Consider the following 25,947-nt stretch of genomic DNA (forward strand, 5'->3'; position numbering starts at 1 on the left):
TTCCTCACGCTTCACTTTCCCCCACAAATCCTCCGTCTTCTCGGTAGCCCATTTTCCCTTTTTCCCCTTCTCAGTCTCTCGCCTTCGCCCCTCTCCGTCTCGGCGTTTTCCCTCCCCCTCCCCTTCCCCTCCCCCTCCCCCTCCCCGTCTCCCTCCCCTTCCTGGCTCAGACCCCGCTCTTGGAGGTCCAAGTAGAGAAGGAGAGGGGGCAGGGACTGAGGCGGGGGCGGGGCTGGGGAGCTCCTGGCAGGGGCGGAGGCCGCCTCAGTTTAGCGGTGAGAGAAGAGTTCTCGGAGCCCGGCTGGAGCCAGAGGGAGGAGCGCGGGAATGAGAGGGAGAGCCGGAGGCGGGGAGAGCAGGCCACGCCACGCCGGGACAGAGTAGGGCTGAGGGCGCCCCGACAGCTCCGGGCGTCAAGTTCCACCGACAGACCGCGCTCTGGTCGTCCGCCGGGCCAGGGCTCGGGCTCCCCCCCCAGGGGCGTGCAGCTGGGATGCAGTACTTAGACGGGGCTGCGGGCCGGGGCAGCGCCCGGAGGAGAGCAGCTACAGCCCCGGCGAGAAGCCCGGGAGCTCTTGGTACCCGGAGCCCTCGCGGGATGGAAGCCGGACCCGAGGCCACAGCCTGCGCCCTCCCCAGGGCACCGAGGGGGCGCTCAGCCGGGCCCTCGGAGCGCTGCTTTCCGAAGATAAGCCGCCCCCCGGGGCCTCCGCGCCCTCTCTTCGGACCCCGAGCCGCAGTGCAGAGGGCCGGGCTGGAGGAAGGAGCTGCCGGGCCGCCGCTGGGGAGGGAACGTTCCTCCTCCTGCATCTCGGCTTGGTGCAGAAACGCGGCCTGCTGGAGGCGGAAGAAGTCCGGCTGCTGCCCCCCCACTTCATCCGCAGCCGTGGCCGGTGCAGACGGCTCGCTGCCGGGCGGTAACTTCCAAGGAGGGAGAAAAGCTGCCGTGTTTGGGACCGGTGGTGCGGCGCCCGATGGCGAAGGGCCACCGTCAGCCGCCCAGCTGGGCAGGGCTTGGCTGAGCCGTTCCAGCGCCCTTCCATACGCCCTCAGAAGCCTTCTAGGACCGGCTTTCCGCCTTTCTTTCCTCAAGGAACTCCCGCAGGCGGCCATTCTCGGCGCATGTGCAGCTGCCAGAGCCGGTATCTGGCTTTAAAACACCCTGAATAGCTTTCCTGTGTTTTCATAATATCCAACTCGCACAAAGACCTGTCACAGGTTGAATCCTCAAATCTACTGTGTTCCAGCAGGAAGACTATCCGGACCCCTTTGCAGAGCGCCGAGAGGGCACGATGGCTAGAATAGGGGTCACAGCAGGCTCTCAGTAGTCCGTCCAGGAATTATTGCCACTTGGAGGGCTCACAAAAGGGATCAAGGTGGAGACTCAGTAAAATGGCACCTATGGCAAGCCATAATGTGCGGCACCGGTGGATGGGATGGACGGAATACGGGATGATGGAAGAGGCAAGGAACTTCTGTGGAGGCTGAGAGCTGGCATGTCCTTCGCAGAGAAGACCCCTGGCTGAGAGAGGGCACTCGGACTCCCTTGAGGACTTCATTGCCAGGATCCTGGAATCCCCGAATCACGTGGCCGTCCTGCACGCTGATGCAAATGCGTTCATGATACTCAGACACTCGCCAGTTCCTGTTAGCTATAAGGGTGAGCATTGCTACCCCTCCCTGGGACATTGCCCTGAGACCTGCCTATCCTTTATGTGATCATTTTCTCAGCGCTCTCACGGCTTCACAGTGGACAGGGGAAGTCTCTGGGCTCCAGATTTTTCTTTGGATAATTAAACCTTCTAAATACCCTCATGTCGTCTTACTGAGTGAATTCTAGCTGTCATTCTTTAGGTGCTCAGCTAGAAAAGGAGGAGCAAGACGTGTGTTCATCAAATGCTGCCTCTGTGCTCTTTTCTATGACCATGTCTGGCTTGACACCATCCACAACACTGTGCTGTGGCTTGAGCTCTCCGTGAAGTATTTATGAGAAAATCAGAAAAGAATTCCATGAGCAATGAAGGATATTTAGCCTTTCACTCATGGCAGGAAATAGTGACTGGGACGCCCCTTTTTAGCTATGGTGCAGAAATGATGTCTTTGTGCTATTGGTGTGTAAATTTTAGATGTTCTCCAACTTGCTTAGTCTTAGAAATTTAGCAACCAAGGAATGTACATACCCTCACTTAAGGATTAACTGTGAGGTCAATAGCCTATGGCTGACATGTGCTAGCAAGTGACCGGCTTCTCTCTCTCTCTCTCTCTCTCTCATGCTTGGTGAGTGGTTAGGCTGATTCCTCCTTTCCTTTACCTCCTAAAGCACTATCCTCCTAGGAGACCCCTCATCTCGGAGGAGTCCTCATGGTTGGAGGACTATATTGGGAAGGCTCCTTGGTTAAGGCCTCTGAATTCCTGCCTGGCTCCGCCCGGGCTGGAACAGTTTAAATTTTCTTTCCTCTCTCTCTTCTTAATTTCTTCACTCTATTGTAGTTAAGCCACCATAAAAATCCCAAAATGACTTGAGTATTTTATTGGGATTGAATTAATCCCTGGCGACCACTAATATAATATATTCAGTCAAAACCCTGTAATTTTACCCCTTCCAGGTGGGGAAAAAACATGTAATGAATTCTCTTCCAACTATCAAATTTTCTGATTAGAAGCTCCTCAAAGACTATATTCTTAATTCCCAATACTTGTCATTTTGCTTGGGAAGCTCACTGTTGCTTCACCCCCCCCCCCCCTTAAAATCTTGGATTTGGATAGGATCTCAGGTACCACCCAGTAGGAGAAAGAAACCCCTTTTCCAACATCTTTTTTCATTTACTCCCAGGGAGGGCATATTATACTACCTTCAAAGGTGTAACACATTTTGTTGTTGTTGAAGAAGAATTTACCATTAATTTAGGTTGGTTTGGTTAGGTTGAAATGCCCTATGCTGGTCAACAGCCAAGGCATTTGTGATCAACTATGTAATCTCTGGTGAGTCATTTTCTCATTAATTCGTTTTCTGAATTCTAAAGCAAATGAGAGTATTTCATGATATATCCTCAGAAATTATCAGTGGTGTGCAGTTTTTCTTAAATCAAATTATTCTGAAATCTCATCCCAGGTTATAAATAATATAGACATTTATTTTCCAATTGTTTTTAAGGATCTCTTTCTTCAACTCCTAGAGTTATATGCTCAGATGAAAACAAATTCTAATGACTATGCAATTTATTAAGAACATAACAAATTCTGCAAATAAATATTTCAAAAACTTGTTTTGATAAAAATTCTGGGTAGAAAAAAATCACCTCTAGCCACTGATGGAAGCAATTGGTATTTTCATAATTGTGAACAAGAAACACTTCCACCTTTCAAGTCTCTCCAAATATCAGCCTTTGAAAAATTCACATCAAGGTATCTTCATAGGCTAATGTAAACGAAGTGTTCTCACAATGGTCTTTAGACTTTCTCATGACAATAACCTTACTCATTTTCTCAGGGATGTTGCCTTGGTCCTTTCTGTGCCTTTTACTTTTTCTCTCAATTTGACAATTTGTTCTTTTCATATGATAGCTAAAATGACTCTTTCTGACTTTATTTCCATTTAAAATACATTAGCCTTTTCTCTAGTCCCTGTGTGAAGGCGTTAAAAAGCACCTCAATTTTTTATAAAATCCAAACTAGAGTCTCCTTTTTATTATTCATTTCATTCCTGTATATCCTTCAATAAGCAAAGGTAGACTCATAAGGGCTACTCATAGGCTTAATCCTCAAAATGTCCACCATGGAAGCTTTAATCTCTTCTGCTACCCTGACCTGGGGATCTTTCTGCTTTCATGGGATCCCCATATTGTGACAGAATTACCTCAAACACCCAATTAGCATTACCTCTTCTCCAACTCAGAATATCTGATATTTATGATTGTGGAGTCCCCGACCTGCAGGGCCCACAAGAGAAGGGGTTCTCCTTTGTGGTAGGGACCCGAGGAGAGGCAGGGAATCTGAGAACCAGGGTGAAGAATGACAGACACAGACAAATCAGTCGTTAAATAGGGCAGGCAAACCCCTATGATATTCTCCTTGGAAGGAAAATATGAGAACTATGGAAAACGAGGTGGAGGAAGAGATTAAGGTAGAGAATGCAAAGCCAAGAGGGGCTAGAGTCTCGGGAGAGGAGAAGATTTACTAGAGATAGAGGGAGAGAGAGAGAGGTTCCTAGAGTAGAGCAAAGATCTGTGATATGGAAATCACTTTAAAAGACTGATATATATTAAATTAAGGTCACCAAGGAATTCAGCTATGTAATTTCTAAATGAAAACTCAAGTCAACCCTTTTTATGGTGTTTTAATTACAAACAGGAGGAAGAAAAGTATGGGGGGCTGAGAGAGAGAAGGAAAATGGAGAGAAGGAAATAGGGCTTAAAAACCCACTCTGCTTAGGCTGAGCCAAAGGCCCAAGGTCCTGGATAGCCGAGGCAAAGAAAAGAGATCAGTCCCTATCACTCATGTGACCAAAATGGAGAAACAGTCTGTGGGCTCCTCCCCATCAAGCACCAGGCTCCAACCACCACCTCTCCTCCACACAGGAAGCCCCCAGCACTCCTGAGCTGTCCTCTACCTCACTTCCTGTGTCTCACCTGTGCCAATGGTGACTCTAGCTTAACCTAGGACTGCCCAGAGTTCTGTCCTTTTTGCACATGTCTGTTTAAGGCCATATTCTGAAATAATTAAATCTTGAGTTTTGCTGCAGCCCTTCCTAATCTTGTTACCTTGAGTAGGGTGGAGATTGTAGTTTCCAAGACCTGATTCTGTTATTTAAAATATCTCTATTGTTATTGATCAGGAAATAGCTAAATCCCATCTTCTAAAGAATGGTCTGAATAGGGTTGAGTAGTTTTGAAATTCACAGATCTAAGAGAAGAATCCTAGGGCCGCCCTCTGCTTTTATTGTGGGGTGCTTGGGGTAGCACTCTCCAGCGCGTTGCAATCATGTTACAAAATTTTGATTGGAAGGCAAGGTGAAGGTGACACCTTTTGGGTGTGTAGATTTCAACCCGCACTTTTCCCCTGGAATGCGTCTTTGAACCAAAATGTTAATGAGTTTGTCCTAGGCATCAGCCATGTGGCTAGGTCAAGATTCCATTCACAAATTTCAGAGAATTACCTCGTGTCTGAAGACACAGTAGTCATGCAGTCATTTATATTTCATAGATGTGAATATGCTTGGAATGCTACATATCCCCCTTTTTGTTTTTTAAAATAAAATGAAGTGAAAGGTGAGTGATATAAAAATGTAACAAAATTTGTGAGTAAAATTAAAAATATAAAAATCATGTAGCATCATCAATTGATACTTCAAGTGATTCAAAATAGACACTCAAAATATGTAGCCAAAACTTTGGCTGTCAAAAGTAATTGTGATTGTCAATAATAATAAAACTTCTTTCTGCTTATTAATAATATTGTAAAGATAAAAATGATCTTAATGCTTAGTAATGAAAATCAAAGATAAAAGTTTCATAAAAGATTAAATATAATGATAAAAATAATAAGAAACTAATCTTCTCTCTAATCATCCTGAATTATTATTTAACACATGTTTACTGACTGGGCCAAGGGCTTTATGACAGTCCCAAACTCTATCAGGATCCTTGCATTCTGTTCTCTCTCCTGGAAGGCAAAAGTGCGCTCTGGACTCAGCTGTGTTTCTGTCTCTCTGTTGCCCTTATTGCTCAGTAGTGAACAAAAACTCCATTGGAACTAGAGCAGACCCAGACCTGGAGATCCCAGAGGCTTCTCTCTAGGCTCTCATCTCCCAAAAGTGAGGTGCTGTGGTCACCTGATTGTACAAGAACAGGACAAAGATTGAACACCAGAGACCAGGAAAGGGCCTGGAGCTAATGTTTTAGGAAAAGTTTAGCCTTGGATCACTTTGAAGGAATACAGCTGTCTTCATTCCTGCTCATGGGCTACAGGTCAATGGAGAGAAGGAAAGTCAAGAAACCAGATGTATGGTTCCATTCTTCATTGAGGTTCCCTGACCTCAGCTGGGTACTCACCATAGCAAGACAATCCTATGATGTCCCTCTCATGGACTCCCCTTGTCACCCACCACAGCAGCTTGTCCAAATATTTCTGTGGTCTCCAGCTCTAGCTCATGACTTCCTGCCACTCCCTGCCTTACCTTCTGAGCTGAGAACTTGGCCTCATATTTCACTGAACAAAAGCTGGACATCTCTTCAGAGCTCTCATCCTCCACCTCTCACCCAGCTCAGCTGCCCCCTATTCCTCTCTGGATGCAGGATCAGAGGAGTGAATTTCAAAACCACTCCACCCTATTCAGACCATTCTTTAGAAGATCAGATTTAGCTATTTCCTGACTAATTACAATACAGACACATGGAATAACAGAATCAGGTCTTGGAAACTACATTCTCCACCCTACTCAGTGTAATAAGATGAGGAAGGGCTGCAGCAAATTCAAGATTTAATTACTTGAGAATATGGCCCTCAACAGACATGTGTAAAAAAGGACAGACCTCTGGGTGGTCCTAAGTCAAGCTTGAGCCAGCATTGGCACATGTGAGACACAGGAAGTGAGGTAGAGAACAGCCTCTGGAGTTTTTAGGACTTCCTGTGAAGAGGACTAGAGGCAGTTGGATCCCGGAGCCTGAGGTTGGAGGAGCCCCGCAGATTGTTTTCCTTCAGACTGGTCATGCGAGTGATTAGGACTGACGCCTTTCCTTGCCATTGGCTCTCCAAGGCCATAACACCAGCTTTGGCTCAACCTGAGCCAGAGTGGTTCTGAGTCAAACTTTCTTTCTCTCCCTTTTTCCTTCTCTGTCTCTCTCTATCTCTCTCGTCCTCCCTCTAATATTTTCTTTCTCCTGTTGTAATTAAAACACCATAAAAATTTGGCAGCTAACTTGGGTATTTTTTTATTTGGAATTTCCCTTGGTGATGATTTAAATTCAATTTTTTTCAATCTCAACCATAATATTCACCCTTTACAGTTTGGCTGACCATGTCTGTGTTAAGAAATACCCAAAATTTTCTTAACTTGCCTAAACTTTTTTTCTACTGTGACTATATTTTAATAGCTTATTTTGATCAGCTATACAGGTAAGTAAATTTGGATTTTTTTTTCTTTTCTCCCTCTCTCCTTAAATAGAACACAGCTGTTTAAAATCTTAGCAACAGGGCCCTAAGGTCCTGGCTGGGAGAGCTGTTTCTAAACTCCTTTCCCTTAGGGAACAACTACCTAGTTCCTGTGATTAGGAGTGGAAAAAACCTGTAGAAAGTTTTGGCGTTGTCCTGCTCCCCATGTGTTTTGTGGAGACCATTAGAAAAATTACAAAAAAATATATACATATATAAATGAATACTACATTCTTCGACATTTATATGGCGGTTGAAGAATTAGGGACATTGAGGAATACAGCATACCTCCAATTTTTTATATTAATGGGTAATGCCATTTTGTACTCCTCAGCACTGTGTTTAGAGATGCTAACATAAAAAAAAAAACTGAAGCTGAAATTCAGAAAAACTCAAAAAATTGAGGACATAAAAGATGCAAGAGAACATGCAAGCCCAATTTGAAAACTTAAAATGTTTCTTATAGAATCAATTAGCAAACATCCACCCTACCAGAAACAGACCTGTTTCAGAACCTTTGAATGAGGAAATTTCCTTCCCTGAAATAGGGATGGAAAACACCTTCCATATAGCTCAGTTAACAGACTGCTTCTCTCGTGTAGTGAAAATGTTGACTGAATTTAATCCCCAAAACCCTTCCCCTGCAATCACAGTTTCTCATGTTCCCTCTCCTACAGAAAAAACAAATTTGAGCCCAAAGGAGATCTTGTCCTCCTAGAGATACTTGTCCTAGTCAAACTGACCCACAGGTACAAAATTCAACTAGAGGCCCATTTCCACTAAGAGAAGTGCCTGAAATAGGACAGAATGGGGATGCGGTGACTTTAAGACACAGGATACCGTTTACTCCCCAAAAAATAAATGAATTTTCATGAAATAGCCCCACATAAGAAGATCCCTTTCTAGTAACAAAAATGCTGGCAGACATATTTTTTCGGTATAATCTGTCTTACAAGGATGTTGAGAAGTTGCTACAGGCTTTTTTTAACTGAACGTGAAAAAAATAAAATAATTGCTCATGTCAACAAAATCTGGGGGTGAAATGCAGCACATTGGCAATCTCAGAATACCGAATGAGACTATAACAACCCTGAGGATTATCTGCAACTATACCGTTGTAGAGAGGCCATCCTTATAGCAATGAGGGAATGTGCAGGCAGTACAGGTAAGTGGATGGCACTTGAAAAAATTAAGCAAATGGAGGAAGAAACACCCTCCAGATTCAAGGATAGAATAATAGATACCTAGATTTTGACCTAACTAAAGAGAAAACCTTAAGACAAGTTAGAAGGATTTTTGTCAATAACTCTTACAAAGCCATTAAGGATTATTTTAGAACACACTGTCCAAGATGGTCAGAGATGGACTTTGAAGAATTGCAAAAAACAGATATATATGTTTTAAAGGAAAATGAAGAAAAGGAGGGAGAAAATAATGATGCCATGGAGGAAATGAAGGAAAAAATGAGATATTTAAAAGATACGATAGCTAAACTAGAAACTGGGCATGATAATGAATCAATGACACTTGCTCTTCTCCAGAAATCTATCAATCCATTACCTGCTACTTCTCTGGGAAGAAGGGCCACAATATGGTAGAGGGTAGAGCTTTCCTCAAGATTATAGGAAGGAATACACAGTTTGATAACAACTACAGAAATGATAATTATAGAAATAAATGTAATTATGACAATGCAAAACACAAATTTAGAAATGATGACTATAGGAATAGATATTGGGAAAATGATAACACAAATGACTCCACAATATATTAAAAATGGTGCTCGTCCAAAAAATACTTGAGCTGCTAATGTCCCTCAGGGGGGTGCCCTTCACGGGGGTATCCAAGGAACTTCCCAAACACTAGGAAGGTCTGGGGGGTGGGGGGGCACAAGAATCAAAGGCTACAACCTTTGATTTTTCAGACCTTGATGTCCTACTACCCATTGTCCACAATCCCCCCATACTAATGAACCCCATGTAACTTTAAAGCTGGGTAACACCTATTATGACTGTCTTTTGGACACTGGAGCTTCCTGGTCTGTATTATAGAGAACACCTGATTTACATTGTTATTCTGTTGGTTCAGAGAATGTAACGGGAGAATCAATATTACCCCAAAGATTTAAAAGACTTCCCACTAGAATGGTGTCTTTAGGACCCCTAGAGGTACAACATTCCTTCCTTTTGATGCCTGACTCCCCTTTAAATTTGCTGGGGAGGGACCTTCTATGCAAACTCAGAGTCACAATAACTTGCTCCCCAGAAGATTCCTTATCATTGGAAGTACCAGATGAAGCTTTAAATTTACTCCCTGTATTTCTCTCAGAGGCAAGAGGAAAAAGAGCATCCCACCTTTGCAAAACCTGCAGATATACCAGAGTCTCTTGGGGCCACATCTTCCACCAATGTAGGCTTACCTAAGTCGGCTGTTCCTGTGCAGATAAAAACTAAATCTAGCCCACCTCCTTCCATTCCTTAGTACCCCCTCTCAAAAGACACAATTGAGGAAATTACCCCACTAATGAACTCATTATCTGCTCACGGAATAATAATCCCTTGTAAATCTGAATACAACATGCCCATCTTGCCAGTAAAAAAACCAAAAAGAGGGCCCGATGGCAAACACCTCTATAGATTTGTGGAGGATTTGAGGGCTGTGAACAATCACGTTATAAAGAGACACTCTGTAGTTTCCAAAATCAATACTATTATTTCTTCTATTCCTAGTACAGCTACATATTTTACAGCAGTAGACTTGTGCTCAGCCTTTATTTACCTACCCATACATGAGAACTCTAGGCATATCTTTGCTTTCACCTGGCAGGGCTGTCAATACTCCTGGAGTCATTTCCCATAACATTTCGTAGACATCATGAGCTTATTTGCACAAATTTTGACCCAAGATACAGATAACATGAAATTTAAAAACAGCGAATTAACCAAATATGTAGATAATCGACTCTTGGGTTCACCAGATGCAGAAGCATGTCAGGAAGATAGCATCTTCTTTGGGAATTGCACAAAAGAGGTCATAAGATCTCGAAGGACAAGGTTTAATGGTGCACCCCCTAAGTAGAATATCTGGGGTTCAACCTGACTGCTGGTGCCCTCTATTTCTCCCAAAAGAACAGAATATTCAAAATTTAAGTGCTCCTACCACTAAGAAATAGTTAAGAGCAATTTTGGGAGCAACAGGGATTTGTAGACAACGGGTTCCTTGTTATGGGGAAATTACTAAACACCTTATAGCACTAACAAGGGATTCGGTCCCTGAACCCCTCAAATTAGAACCAGAAAACCTGTCAGCTCTAGCAGAGCTAAAAAAGAGTATCCTGTCTGCCCCCGCTCTAGGCATCCCAGATTACATCAAGCCATTTACTTTGTAAATACATGAGCGAAGAGGAGTAGCTTCAGGTGTTTTAACTCATACTCTGGGACCTTCTCAGTGCCCAATTGCTTATTATTCTGCCCAAATGGACAGAGTAGCATCAGGAGCACCACCTTGTCTTAGAGGAGTAGCTGCTACAGCCTTACTAGTGACAAAAAATGTTGATCTAGTATTAGGATGCCCATTAGCAATTATGTGTCCACATGAGGTAGAAGCATTGTTGCTAAGACATAGAACGCAGGCATTTTCTGATCAGTGAATTACAAGGTATGAAATAACTTTGTTAAACAATGAAAATGTTACCTTGAAATTCTGTTCAACTCTTAATCCTGCCACCTTGCCTCCAGATGTACCAACTTCAAGAATATCATGACATAGTTGTGAAACACTAGTGTCCATGGCAGAAAAGCCTCAAGATGATCTCTTGGACACTCCTTTAAACAACTCAGATCGGGGCTTATTTACTGATGGTACTTTTATGAGAGATGGCATATGCTACATTGGAGCTGCTGTAGTCACAGAATTTGTCACTGAGTGGTCAGCTTCACTGCCCTCTAATATTAGCGCTCAAGGGGCAGAACTCATAGCTCTGAAACATGCATGTATAATTACAAAGGGTAAAATGGCAACAATTTATGCAGACTCTTGATATGCTTTTTGCATCTGTCACTGTCAGGATGCTATGGCTCGAGTGGATTTTTAACCTCAGCTGGAAAAGCCATACCTAAAGCAGAAATTATTAATGAAGTTTTTCTGCTCTTAAACTGCCAGAAGCCCTAGCGGTAGTTCATTGCTCTGCCCATACATGTAGCTCTGACCCTTTTTCTAGGGGAAATGACCAAACAGATACTGCTACAAAGCTAGCAGCCATAGAAGGGCTTCAATTAATTTTAACATTAACAACCACTGATGATTTAAACTAATCATTTTCCTGTAATGAAAAGGAAGTGAAAAAATGGAAAAATTCAAAGCAAAACAGATTAATGGAGTATGGGTGACACCTGAAGGGACACCCCGGCTCCCTTGAATTTTTCTATCACCAAATTTGCCAATCTGTTCATAAAAGTGGTTACTTTGGTACCCAGGGTATCAGGAACTTTGTTAAGAGAGTATGGATAGCCTCTGGTATAACCACTATATCCTCTATAGTGTGTTAAACCTGCTCTACCTGCCAGGCAAATAACGAAAACTCCTTTGGTGGCAAAGCTTTTGGTGGGTGTCCTCTGCCTTACACACCTTTTGAATACCTACAGATAGATTTCAGAACAATGTCAAAGACTAGACATTATAAATTTTGTCTAGTCATAGTAGATCAACTAACCAAATGGCCGGAAGCATTATTGGAGACCCAAGTCACAGCAGCTTTTGTTGCTAAGGTGCTTTTAAAATACATTATTACTCCTTTTGGTGTGTCAGAACGTATTGATTCAGATAGAAGAAGGCATTTTACTGATTGTGTCCTAAGTCAGATATATTCTTGGTTACCGATAACTCCCAATTCCATGTTCCACATCATCCCCAGAGCTCAGTCCAAGTTGAAAGGTTGAACAAAGCACTTAAAACTATGATTGGAAAAGTATGCACTGAGACACCTTAAAAATGGCCTGAAATTCTCCCTCTGGTCCTATTTTATCTCAGAAGCAAGCCTAGAGGAGACCTAAACATCTCACCTTTTGAGATGCTTTTTGGACGTCCGCCTATACAGGATAAGCCTTTAAACCCTGCATATATGTCACTATGAGGGGGAGATATGACGATTGCTTCCTATGTAAGGAATTACAGAAAAACTGCATGAACTTCATGAATCCAGAGCTGCAGTATAAGCCAGACCACTGGACTTTTCTCTTCATGAACTGAATCCAGGATAGTGTATATTAAGAATTTCAAGTGTACTGGAGAAACTCAGCCTTCGTGGAAAGGACCATTCTAAATATTGTCAACAACTCCAATATCTATTCAGATTGGAGAGAAGTACTCTTGCATTCACAGCTCACATGTAAAGCCAGCATCTCCTGTTGAGACTGACTGCATCCTATCACATGCATTGGAGATAATAATCCATAGACCAGGGGATGCTATTTATTTTTAGTTATAAGACTGAATGTTTTTCCACATTGCTTGCATTTATGAGGTTTCCACCCAGTGTGCACTCTCTGATGTTTTATAAGACTGGAGCTTTTGACTGAATGTCTTCCCACATTGCATTCATAAGGTTTTTCCCCAGCGTGGATTTTCTAATAATCAGAAAGACTGGCCCTGTGCATAAGTCTTTACACACTGATTATTTTCATTACATTTTTCCTCAGGATGCATTCTTTGGTGTTCAACATGAGATTAGTTTTAAAATGCAACACAAAATTCCCTGGAAGCAAAGTTATCAGGACCATCACCAGTGGATCTTTGTAGGTATATTTCTTCCACAGGAAAGTTAACCTCTATTGAATTCGCTTTCTGATTTCTCCTTCTAAGTGAAAAAAAAAAAACAACAACAGGAAAACAGTCATTTGCAGGCATATACACACATATAGTTTTCATTTCCATTCCTTGACTGTCAGAACATCCTTTCACATAGCTTTTCTTCTCAAGGTTCTCTCCAATGAAGGTTTACTGATGTACAGCAAGATGGGAGTTCCAACTGAATGTCTCCCCACCTTGGTTATATTCATAAGGATTCTCCCCAGTGTGCATTCTCTGATGTTTCACAAGACTGAATTTCTGACTGAATGCCTTTCCACATTGCTTGCATTCATAAGGCTTTTCCCCAGTGTGCGTTCTCTGATGTTTCACAAGACCGGATTTCTGACTGAATGCCTTTCCACATTGCTTGCATTCATAAGGCTTTTCCCCAGTGTGCGTTCTCTGGTGTCTAGTAAGATGGGGCCTCCAATTGAATGCCTTTCCACATTGCTTGCATTCATAAGGTTTTTCCCCAGTGTGCATTCTCTGATGTTTCACAAGACTGGATTTCTGACGGAATCCCTTTCCACATTGCTTGCATTCATAAGGTTTTTCCCCAGTGTGCGTTCTCTGATGTTTAGCAACATAGGACCTCTTAACGAATGTCTTTCCACACTGCTTACATTCATAAGGTTTCTCCCCAGTGTGTATTTTCTGATGTGTTCCAAGATCGGAAATTTGCTTGAATGCCTTTCCACATTGCTTGCATACATAAGGTTTCTCCCCAGTGTGAATTCTCTGATGTTGCACAAGACCGGACCTTTGACTGAATGCCTTTCCACATTGCTTGCAATCATAAGGTTTCTCCCCAGTGTGCGTTCTCTGATGTATAGCAAGATAGGACCTGTCACTGAATGCTTTTCCACATTGCTTGCAATCATAAGGTTTCTCCCCAGTATGCATTCTCTGATGTGTAGCAAGACGGGAGCTGTCACTGAATGCTTTTCCACATTGTTTGCATTCATAAGGTTTTTCCCCACTGTGCGTTCTCTGGTGTCTACCAAGATGTGAGCTGTTACGGAATGCTTTTCCACATTGCTTGCATTCATAAGGTTTCTCACCATTATGCATTCTCTGGTGTTGTACAAGATGGGAGTCTTGACTGAATACCTTTCCACGTTGCTTGCAATCATAAGGTCTCTCCCCACTGTGCACTTTCTGGTGTTTAGCAAGACTGGACCTCTGATTGAATTCCTTTCCACATTGGTTGCAATCATAAGGTTTCTCCCCAGTGTGTATTCTCTGGTGTCTACCAAGATGGGAGCTGTAATTGAATGCTTTTCCACATTGCTTGCATTCATAAGGTTTCGTGCCAGTGTGTGTTCTCTGATGTATAGCAACATAGGACCTCTTACTGAATGCCTTTCCACATTTCTTGCATTCATACGGTTTCTCCCCAGTGTGTATTCTCTGATGTGTTACAAGATCGCAATTTTGATTGAATGCCTTTCCACATTGCTTGCATACATAAGGTTTCTCCCCAGTGTGAATACTCTGATGTTTCACAAGACCGGACCTTTGACTAAATGCCTTTCCACATTGCTTGCAATCATGAGGTTTCTCCCCAGTGTGCGTTCTCTGATGTATAGCAAGATAGGAGATGTACCTGAATGCTTTTCCACATTGTTTGCATTCATAAGGTTTTTCCCCACTGTGCGTTCTCTGGTGTCTACCAAGATGGGAGCTGTTACGGAATGCTTTTCCACATTGCTTGCATTCATAAGGTTTCTCCCCAGTGTGCATTCTCTGATGTATAGCAAAAAGGAAGCTGTGACTGAATGCTTTTCCACATTGCTTGCATTCATAAGGTTTCTCCCCAGTGTGCATTCTCTGATGTGCAGCAAGACTGGACCTCTGACTCAATGCCTTTCCACATTGCTTGCATTCATAAGGTTTCTCCCCAGTGTGCATTCTCTGATGTTGTACAACAGTGGTCCTGTGACTGAATGCCTTTCCACATTGCTTGCATTCATAAGGTTTCTCCCCAGTGTGCATTTTCTGCTGTCTAGCAAGACTGGAGCTCACAATGAATGTCTTTCCACATTGCTTGTATTCATAAATTTCCTCACCAGTGTGGATTCTCTGATGTCCAGAAAGACTGGCCCTGTGCATAAAAGTCTTTCCACACTGATTCTTTTCACTAGATTTTTCCACAGGATGCATTCTTTGATGTTCAATATAACATGAATTTTGAGATACGACACTGAATACCCTGGAAGCAAAGTTATCAGGAGCATCACTAATTGGTGTTTGTAGGTTCACTTCTTCCACAGGAAAGCTTACCTCTGTTGGATTCGCCATAATTTCAGATCTGTTTTCTCCTTCTAAAACAAAACAAAAGGTAAGACATACATATAGAGAGCTATATAAACATATATAACTCTTATCTCCTTTTCTTGACTGTGAGAACACAGACTGCTTCATATCCTATTCCCTCAGGTAAGAAGAAAAGTCTTCCAACAAAAATGGGCATAATCCATCCTTTGAAATGCCATTGCCTCAATGCTAAAGAATAATTTAAATAAGAAAGAGTCTCCCATATGATCTCTTTGGCTCTACATAACAAATCTGGGACTTGGCACAGGCTAGCTTTATTACATTCCTATCTCAGACCATCACCTAGGAATGGCTGAATGAGTGACTTGACCTGAAATCCTTGCAAATGAGACCAAATCTTATTACTGGACACGCTATGTCCATAATACTAGACAATTCACTTTCAATCTTTTCCCTTTCATTTTCATTATCTATACATTCAATCCTCTCTTCATAGGTATGATACCACTGGGTGCATGTAGACTAAATATTCCTATGATTTCATCATTTAGCTTCTGTGTAAAAATTATGTAATTCCCTTCATGATTGCTTTCAACCTTATTTTTTATTCCCATATCTGAGATCAAATGATGGAATTCGGTACACTTTTCTGGATTTATCCAAGGTACAGAAGATTTTGTTCAGTTCCCTACTCCTCGAGACTAGTTATTGCTTTTCTTTTAATGCGTCTTTTCCCTAAAATAAAATCCTTCTACTAAATACAATTTTAACAAAAACATAGTATTTCACAAGCTTAAAAAGCTGTCACATACATTGAGTCCATTATCCTTTCATAAGGAAAAGGGCAAAAAAGCTTGTAAAAATCTCTTCCTATTTCCAATCTTACGGAGATACTGGAATTTTAATGACATTCTTTTTAAAAATTCCAATAGAGATGATGGTGAATTCTCATTGGACCTCAGAAACTTTCTAGGATTTTTAACCATAGGCAAGTCACAGGAGTTCAGCTGACCTCAGGCTTTTTAACTATAAAATAGACATAATATCAAGTGACTTCCAGGGTTCCTATGAGGAGCAAGAGATAAAATTTATAAAGTGTATGACATATACTAAGGGACTACATTGAAATGGTGTTTGTTAATTATTAGAATGTGGGTTATTTTCTCCTTTGATTGCTTTTCTCCTTAAACTTGCATTCTCTTTACTCCTATAGTTCCTGAAGTGCCTGTTGAATTAAATGCATTTCCATTCCCCAACACTCCTTTACCCCTGAATCATCCCAGTGAGATTCAGGATCTGTTGCTTCTTTCTAAACTACCTCCATGTCTGGATTCTAGATTGTGAGCTGCAGGACAGCCCAGAATGGTGCTTCTTTTCCTTACTATGCTCAGAGTTTAGCACGGTCCCGAGAGCATATTCATTTAATACGTGTTTACTGACTGGGCCCAGGGCTTATTTCAGGTCTAAGTTCTACTAGAATCCTTCCATTCTGGTCTCTCTCCTGGAAGGCAAATGTATGCTCTGGCCTCAGTTGTATTTCTGTCTCTCTGCTGCCTTATTTCTCAAGACAAAGACTGAACCCCAGGGACTAGGAAAGGGCCTAGAGCTAATGATTTAGGGAAAGTTTAGCCTTGGATCACTTCCAAGGAAGACAGAAGTCTTCATTTCTGCTCATGGGCTGAAGGTCAATGGAGAGAAGGAAAACTGGGAAAATAGCTGCCTGGCTCCAAGCTACATTGAGGACCAATGACCTCAGCTAGGGGCTCACTATGGCAAGGCAATCCTGTTACATCTCCCTCATGGATTGCCTTTCCCACTCAATAAGGCAGCTTTCCAAATATTTCCGTAGCCTCCAGCTCTACCTTATTGTTTCCTCCTGCCCCTGCCTCATATTTCACTGAACAAAAGCTGGACCTCTCTGCAGAACTATCTTATTCTCCACCTCTCACCCAGCTCAGCTGCCTAATTTTTCTCTCTGGACCCAGGATCAGACGAAATGGTCATTATTCTGGCTAAACAAAATCTCTTTCTATGGGCTTAAAAGAAGCCCATACCAACCCTAATCTAAACCCATCTATTCTTCCCTACAGAACCCCCACTGTTCTTTAATATTCAGCCTTTCCCACACTAAGGAGGCTAATGACTTCCTCTGGAAAACATTAAATGATTTCTCCACAATGCTTCAAACTCTCTAACTTGACCTCTTTCTCTCCATGAGGTACTGTGCAACATCTGCCCTCCAGTTCAGGGTTAAACTGCTAGACATGGCCATTTGTACTCAGTTGTGCTGGTTCCTCTCCTTTGTTTACTCGACTATACTTTGCTCCAGAATCCTCAGTCTGCCTCTTTTGAAGACCAAGGATAACCCCCTCCATTTGACCTCTCCAGTCCACCTTCCCTTCAGAAACTTCCTTCCCATGATTAGTTGCCTTGTACCTGTACTCTAGAGGTTTTCTACAGAACTGCTGGCATGCTGCTTTCTACTCTCACAGAGGGTGAGTTTCAGGACAAGAGGGGATGTTCCCTGTAACCTTTTATGTCCCCCATAACTTACCCCAGGACCAAGCACAGAGCAAGCCCTAATACATGTTTCTGGATACTATCAAGGCCAGAGAGGATGAGCTCAGTCCTTCTGGCACCTGCAGAAAACTTCAAGGCCCTTCAGACCCAAACACTGACTTCTTAGAGGATCACAGACAGATCCCGTAATAGGAAATGGAATTCCAATAGCCTCATCTTACAGATAGGGAAACTGAGGCTCAGGGGTTCATGGACTTGCCCAGGTAGTGCCTGCTAAAAGCTCTGAAAAAGAATTCCAAAGAAGATCCTCCTGCTCCCAAATCTTGCCCAGGGAGTCCCATCTAAGTCCTCTGAAAAAGAATTCCAAATCGAGTCCTCCTGCCCCCCAAAATAGCCCTGGCATCACCAGAACACACAGAATTCTCTGTTCACCATAACTCACCCACACCTCTTTTCTCCTCCCTCACCTGGGTACCAGATCCTAAGACCTTCTTCCTCCAGCATCCATGGGACATCACTCTGCTCCATATAAGACACCACTTTTTCTGGGGGAGCTGGAAGTCCTGGGCATGGGGAAAGTCAGGGAGGAGAACTGAGAAAAGCAGGTCACTGAGTTCTCTTGAGGGAAAGGTAGGGGAGTGGAATGACTCCACTCAGAGACTGTCAATGGGGTTCCCACCAGAGCCTGCCCTCCCCCCTCACTGAATGTAATGTAAGTGCCTAGGGTAGAATGGGCCTATTACCTTGCTGCGGCACCTGAAATGAGCAACAGTCCCTCCCCATCCCCCATTCTGATCTGGTCCATTCCGAGAGAAACTCCTAAACTCCCAACCTGGAAGTGAGTAAGTTAAGGAATTGGTTTCTGTTCCATTACCCTCCATTCTCCTCCCTCTCCAAAACCTCCCTGAGCCTCATGGACTCTTCTCTCCTGGTGCTCTGCCTCCCCTGCTGGGAAACTCAACAATCCTCATTGGGCCTAATGCTGTATCTCAGCCAGTCCATTCATCCTGATAATCTCAGAGGAGGGCAAGCAGTGCCTACGGGAGCCATGCAGGAGGTTTTCCCCAGTATTAAGGGTGGGGAAAGAAGGGGGAAGAAGGTTGGGTAAACAATCTCCAAATTCAACTTTTGGTTCTGGGGCATTTTCTTTAGAAAAGGCTGGATTCAGTCTATAGTTTTCCATTATCTTCAAATGAGAGGCAGTTAGAAAGGGAATGGACCAGGGCAAGAGCTTAGAGGCAGGAAGGCCTCCATTTACATCAGGCCACACAGCACTCCTAAGAAGGTGCTTCAGAAAAAGCTACTTAATCGTATCCATTTCCTCATTAGTAAAATAGGGATAATACTGACACTGAATTAGGAAGATGAAAGTGAGGAAGAAGTGCCAGAATATTATAGAGAAAATTGCTGGCAGAGCCCTAGGCCTAGAGCAGGTCGTTATGAACACTAATTCCCATCCCACCCTGCCTCTCTGGCACTGCTGGAGGATTAGGGCAATAGGAAGAAAGACTAAGGACAAACCATCTCTCCTGGGGACACCAAGTAGCTGGGAGCTATGAGTTTATGCTGGTTAAAGAGAAAAACATCCCCAATAGTAGATCCACCTTAGAGGGGAAGATAGTAGAAGGAAAACCCTCCCAAAGACTTTTCCAAGATGGGTTTGGGAGACCCAATTCTGGGTCAGGGATAGGCGAGACAGAGTCCAGCAGAGCACTGGAACACAATTAGGCCATTATAAATACTTCATCCAGTCCCTCCCTTCCTCACTGGCTCTGCTGGATGCTTAGGGCAATAGAAAAGAAATCTAAGGACAAACCATCTTTCCTGGGGACACTGAGGAGCTGTGAGCTACAAATTTATGATGGTTGAAGAGAAAAAGATCTAAAATAGAGGGGAAGAGGGTGGGAGGAAAACCCACCTAAACATTTTTCCCAGATGGGTTTAGGAGACCCAATTTAGGGCCAGAAAGAGGCGAAACAGAATCAGCTCTGAGATTACATCCAAATCTGAGATTTTCCAACAAGCATTTGATCTCAGACTTTAGGGGCAACAAAGGGAGCCCCCAAGGTCCCATTACACAATGCAAGGTCCTTTTATAGGAGAGCCAGGCAGCAGGAGGGCCCTGGTTCTGGGACTCAGAACACCAGCCCTCCTCCCTTCCTGATGACTGAAAACTGCTCCCAAGCCTGGCAGCTATTGATGGCGATTTTCCCTTGGATGGTTGACTCAGGCATCAGGGAGAAGCTCCTTACCCACTGTTAGCAGGTTCCGGGCATTCTCCAGCATCACCTCCTTGTACAGCTCCTTCTGGGAAGGGGACAAGAGGCACCACTCCTCCCGAGTGAAGTCCACAGCCACATCCTGGAACGTCACCACCTCCTAGAGCAGCCCAGGGTAGAGCACAGAGAGCTGAAAGCCACATCACACTGAAGACCCCACCTCTGGTCAGTTACAGGAAGAAACTGACCTACAGAAAAAGGAGGGGCCCAAAGGTCCTGCCCTTTGTCAGTGTCAGAGCCAGCACTAGATGTTGAGTCTTCAAGAGACCAATGGAGGCAGGAAAAGAGCAGCTCTAGGATGCTCGGGAGGAAAGCCAGGACCTCCAGTGCTGCTGGGATCCGGATTCAATTTACCAGTAACTGTTTTTGTCTGCTAACTGCCTGAGTCCTGCTTCTCTGTCTCCTGTTTCAGCTGCATACTCAGCCAGCCTGTAACAGAAGTGCAGAATCCACCTCTTGGGATTTTCATCACCGTTCTAGCCTCATTTCAAGCCATTCATTGGCCTTGGAAGATTCAGGCGAGTCCCAGGGAGTCAGCTCTAGTCTTTCCTCACCCTCGACCTATCTCAGACATGTCCTGGTTTGCTGCCCAGTCAGGGCCCTGACCTTGCACTGGACTCACACAAAAACTTCCTCTTAGTCTGGGCAGAGAAGGAGGGCTGGGGCACTGCTGGCCCCTTATTAATGATTATTCCACTCAGTCACAGTGTCCCTGGTTATCCCAGCTCTATAACGACTGGTGACCCTCTATCCTATGACAGACATCACTTACCCCGTCTGCTCTTTGTTCTGTGCTCCCCCAAACCTATCAGAGAGATATAACCTTCTGCTTAGGGTTTGGAGCATGAACAGAGGCAACCCCTTAACTCCTTTTATTGATAGGCAGTATTCCTCTACTTCTCTTCCTTGGAGAGCTGCCTCAGTTTACCCTTTGGTGAAATTTCACTCCCAACACCTACAAATGGGAGCTTCCCAATGCTGGACAGAACAGTAAATGTTCACTAGTAAAGCAGAGTCTGCAGTGTTGTTAGGAAGAGACCCCAAAGGAAAGAGATCATTTGCTTCTTGAACAGCCCGAGCAGCAGAAGTAGAGAAAGAGTGAATAACTGAAGACAACAGTAGCAGCAGAACATCAGAGACAGCAGAAAGAGGCTTCTTTAAAAAACTATAGACAAGGAGAAAGGGAGGAAGGAGGAAACCTGGGAGGGCTAAAGGTAAAGCTGAAGACAGAGGGGATCATGGGAAGAATCTTGTCCACCCATCCACTCCAGGAGGATGCTTCTTGTGTTGGACTGCAGAACCACAGGGGGAGAAGAGGAGGTAGATACAGAGAAGACAGGGATACATGAGGGTATCTCAAGGACCAGAAACTGTCATTTCCATTCCCTCTACACTCATCACCTGTTCTGCCCTTCTGGGGATTCCCCAAGAGGCAAAAGACAGTCTTTGCCCTCCTCGAGCTCACAGTTCAATGGGGAGAGACAATATAGAGACACATGAACACAAAGAAAGCTCTGTCTAGCAGAAATAGGAAAGAACGCAAAGATTGAAGGCATTCTGACTAAGAGGGACGAGGGAAGGTTTCCTGTAGAAAGGCTGTCTGGGCATGGTGGAATCAACAAGAAGGTATGATCTATGGTGAGAGGACCCAGTTTAACCACAGAGCTTTTGAGCTCAGGGACCTGCTGTATTTCTCCGGTTGCTGCAGCTACAGAAACCATATCCACGATGTCGGTATCCCTGGACATGTCTTTAGGACAGATTCTGAAGCACCAGGATCTAGGAGAGCCTTCTAGTTCTTCTTTCCCACCGTAATCCCTACATATGGTTCTGGCCTGTGTGTAGCAGAGTTTATTGCCACTGAATTACTACTCATGTCTTTGCTACCCTCTGCCAGATGCATTTTTGGATCAGTTCATTCTTTTAGGTTTAATTCATCTCCTAGGAAGGCTACCTGTGAGGTAGTATTCTCTACTGCAATGGAACACAAACCGAAATCATAGCTGTTCCTCTGGCCAGATTCCCCTCTGCCACTTACCACGTCACACGGAATCCTCGGGTGTTGCTACGACCTCCATTCCATCCCCATATTCAAATTTAACCGTTATGTCACCTCCGTTACTTTGAATGGGATGATTGTGTTCAAACGTAATTTCAGCTTCATTTTCACTTAATTTTGTCTTATCTAAATCACGCATTTCTGGATGGAAGGTTTCAGCTTCTGGATTCAAACTAGATGTTTTTTCAAAGGGTACCTTTGCCATGAAGCTTTTTACGGCATTAACTAAGTTTGGTGAGGGGTCATCTGTGATTGGTTTTAAAGGATTTTCATCTTTAGCAACAGTAACCTTTAGGGAATTGAGATTATGAGCCTCTGTATCTGTCACTAACTCCTGCTTGAGGTTCTTGTGATTGTCCTTTTCTTTTGCACAAGTCAATCCCATTATCAAATCTACACTGGAAAAAGTTCCTTAAAAATGATTTGGTTTCATCGACACTCTTCCTGTTTGGTGACTATGTACCTTTTCTATAAGCCTCTCGTCTCATTTGCAATTTGTGATGTAATTTCTTTTATTTCTATTTCGCTCTCTCTCACTTCTTTCTGCCTTCTATTTCGGTCTCTCTCACTTGTTCCTGCCTTTCCCTTGCTTTATTGCAATAGCTTTCACTCACAGATTCACTTTCTTGCACTGAATTTTCACTATTTCCCAACTTTTTTCTATTATTTTAAATTGCAGCCTGAAATAGGAGATGTAAACTGAGGAAACTGTTTCTTTTGCAATAACTATGCTCTGGCTGGCTATGACTGGAGAACTGCTACAGGGGATCCTGAAACTGCTTGGCTGTAATAGAGGTAGGAATGAGAGCTACTGAGCACTGCTAGTACAGGGATGCTGCCACACAGGGTAACTGCTCTGGGGTTTTCCTATTGATCCCTACTGGTGGCTGATGGATCAATGTATCCTCTTCCTGCCTTTCACTCCCTCCCTTCTCCAACCCTCTCCTTCCTGCCCCCCTCACCTCCCAGTCCTTCTTGAAGCCTTTTTCTTCTTCCCTCCCCCTTTAATAAACTATAAAGATACTCTTTTCTTTTCCTTTTTCTAGTCAAGGGGTTTATTGAGATAACAGGATAGGAAACTGAGGTAAAAGGGATGAGGATTTCCATAATCTCAAATGAGGAAGAATTTTATAGTTTGGGAGACTTCCGGTCAAGATGGCGGCTTAGAGAAAGCTAAAGTTCAGATCTCCGGAAAACCCTTCCCGACTGATCTCAAACTATAAGCTCCTAAGGTGCCGAAATTCAAGAAGATCAACAGCATAGACCCTGGGAACCCTCCTCCTGGACCTGGACCCGGATCAAAATGTACGGCCCCCTTCAAAAGCCAGAATCCGAGATCACTTGTGCCTAAGGGGTAGGAGCGCAGAGTCCAAGGCTCCGGGGAAGCCGCAGCCCCGCCCCGCTCAGAGAGCAGGGTCCTCGGAACAACAACCCTCAGGGCCTTCTATCCGAGTCCCAGTGAAAGTCACTGCCTTCAGAGCTCCCGCTGCAGAGAGCAGGCTTGTCTGAAACAACAGCAACCCTCAGGGCGGGCAAGACAGCCTCACGGGCTGGATCCTGCTATTCAAGTCTCAGTGAAAGTCACTGCCCTCGGAGCTCCGGGAAGCCACAGCCCATCCCCCCGCAGGCCGATGAAACAGCCTCACGGCCAGCTATTCTGAAGGCAACCTGACCCAGATAGCCGGGGGAGAGTGTGGCCCCCTGGTCCGACCCTTCCACTCCAGTCCCAGTGAGGCATACTCAATTTAACCCAGTGATACCTCATAGAACCGACCATCTGCCCAGGACTAAAGCCTCTGAACACCAGACAGAGATAAGAAAAGCTAATCCTCCACATTCAGAGATGGCAAACTCCACAGAAGCACAGAAGCCCCAAAATACCAAGAAAAATAAGAAGAAAGGGGCGACTTTGGACACATTCTATGGAGCCAAAATACAAAATACAGAGGAGATAGAAGATGATATACAAGAAAATGCTCCAAAATCTTCCAAAGGAAATGGAAACGCACCACAAACCCATGAAGAATTTGAATCAGAAATGACCAAAAAGATGGAAGCCTTCTGGGAGGAAAAGTGGGAAATAATGCAAAAGAAATTCACGCATCTACAAAACTGGTGTGATGAAACTGAAAAGGAAAACCAGGCTTTAAAGGCCAGAATCAGGCAGCTGGAAGACAATGATCGTGTAAAAGAGCAAGAATTAATAAAGCAAAGCCAAAACACCAAGAAATTAGAAGAGAACATAAAATATCTCACTGACAAGGTGATAGATCTGGAAAATAGAGGGGGAAGAGATAAGTTAAGAATACTTGGACTCCCAGAAAAGCCAGAAATAAACACCAAACTCGACATGGTGATACAAGATATAATCAAAGAAAATTGCTCAGAGATTCTAGAACAAGGGGGCAATACAGCCACTGACAGAGCTCACAGAACACCTTCTACACTAAACCCCCAAAAGACAACTCCCAGGAATGTAATTGCCAAATTCCAAAGCTATCAAACAAAAGAAAAAATCCTATAGGAAGCCAGAGTTTGAGAGTTTGGGAAAGTAGTCCAGTTAGAAACTGTGACTCTAAGACAGTGTGATGAACAGTTCGAGAGATGGAGGACAACAGCTGTTTGAACCCTTCTTCCTTCTTCACGAAGTCACCAAGGATCTCTCAGCCTATTTTCAGAAGCCCCCCAAAGGGTCCTTCAGTCTGAGACAGAAAAGCTAACAAGCTACAACCCCAGAGACAAAACAAAGTCCAAAGTCTCTCAGTTTCTCCTAGACAGCTCAACTCTCAAAGAGAGAACCAACTCAAAAGCCAAGTTTCTGCTTCTTTTCCTCTCTGGGGCCAGAAATCCCTAACTACCACTCCTGGAAGCTTCTTCTTGATTGACAGGCACGTTAGGTCTCCAGCTTGTTTCTTGCATCTTGGATTACAAGTCCTCTCCCTCTCTCCGTGCCTCTACCACAAGCCTCATTCTCACTATTTCTTCTATCTCCATTTGACACACAAAATACCTTAAAGGCCTGGCTTCATAACTCTTCCCTAACCATATCTGAGTACTTAAGTCTGGATCCAGTTTTTATATCTTTATATGTTGCATCTCATGCAAGTCCAGAGCTTGCTTTGAGGACTTTAACGTGCAGAGAGAAGAGCAAGAGGACTTTTTGTACCTAGTTTGTGTATTTCCTGTGTTCTTCTTATTAATCCCATGTTTCTTCTGTAAAAAGCAATTTTTAATCAAGTGGCCTTTCTTGTGGCAAAAGAAACATTCTCTAGTTTCTCTCTGCACTGGTTTTTGTCTGTAACCAGGTTTCTTGTAACTAGATGTTGTGTAAGACTTAACCGTGTTTAGATTCCTGCTTTCTTCTTTCTCATCTTTAAGATGTTTCTCAGTCATTTCTAATTTTCCTCTTAGGTCCTGGACTTTTCTATCAGGCCAAGTCAATCATACTTAGGGAAATAGTGCTTGGAGAAATGTTTTAAATTAGGTGAGCAACCCCTTAGAAATTGCCTACGGACGTGGCTTGCAGACCCTTCACTCTCAGCTTCAATTCCCAAACTTGAATCTGCCATCTCTGACAGATGGTCAGTGTACGTGGCAGGATGTTCCCCTTCATTCTGCAAGATCTTATAGAACCGAGCCTATGCATTAGGTTGTGAACAGCATTGTTCAAAATAGACCTCGTTATGTTTCCAATATAATCAAGAGATTCCACGATCACATGGGTCATTCTGCTGTACAGTATGTTGTAGACTCAGAAACAAGCAATGACAGCAATCACGACAAATCCACAAATAACTTGTTTGAACATCTTTTCTC

General features: G+C 43.6%; 1 protein-coding gene across 2 annotated transcripts in view; it reads right to left on the bottom strand.

Moving 5' to 3' along the window:
• Positions 1-9,838: 9,838 nt before the first annotated feature.
• The window catches only part of LOC100618430 (zinc finger protein 420-like), a 34,282-nt gene continuing 18,173 nt past the window's right edge, over positions 9,839-25,947 (bottom strand). For both annotated transcript variants that reach the window (XM_056820297.1, XM_016432853.2), the window contains 3 exons: positions 20,046-20,172; positions 18,261-18,356; positions 9,839-15,320 (listed from right to left, as the gene is read on the bottom strand). In XM_056820297.1, the coding sequence (XP_056676275.1) occupies positions 13,144-15,320; positions 18,261-18,356; positions 20,046-20,172 (2,400 nt within the window). In that variant the 3' untranslated portion in view covers positions 9,839-13,143. The remainder of the gene's footprint in view (positions 15,321-18,260; positions 18,357-20,045; positions 20,173-25,947) is intronic.

This window comes from Monodelphis domestica, chromosome 3 (assembly GCF_027887165.1).
Source record: "Monodelphis domestica isolate mMonDom1 chromosome 3, mMonDom1.pri, whole genome shotgun sequence".
NCBI lineage: Eukaryota > Metazoa > Chordata > Mammalia > Didelphimorphia > Didelphidae > Monodelphis > Monodelphis domestica.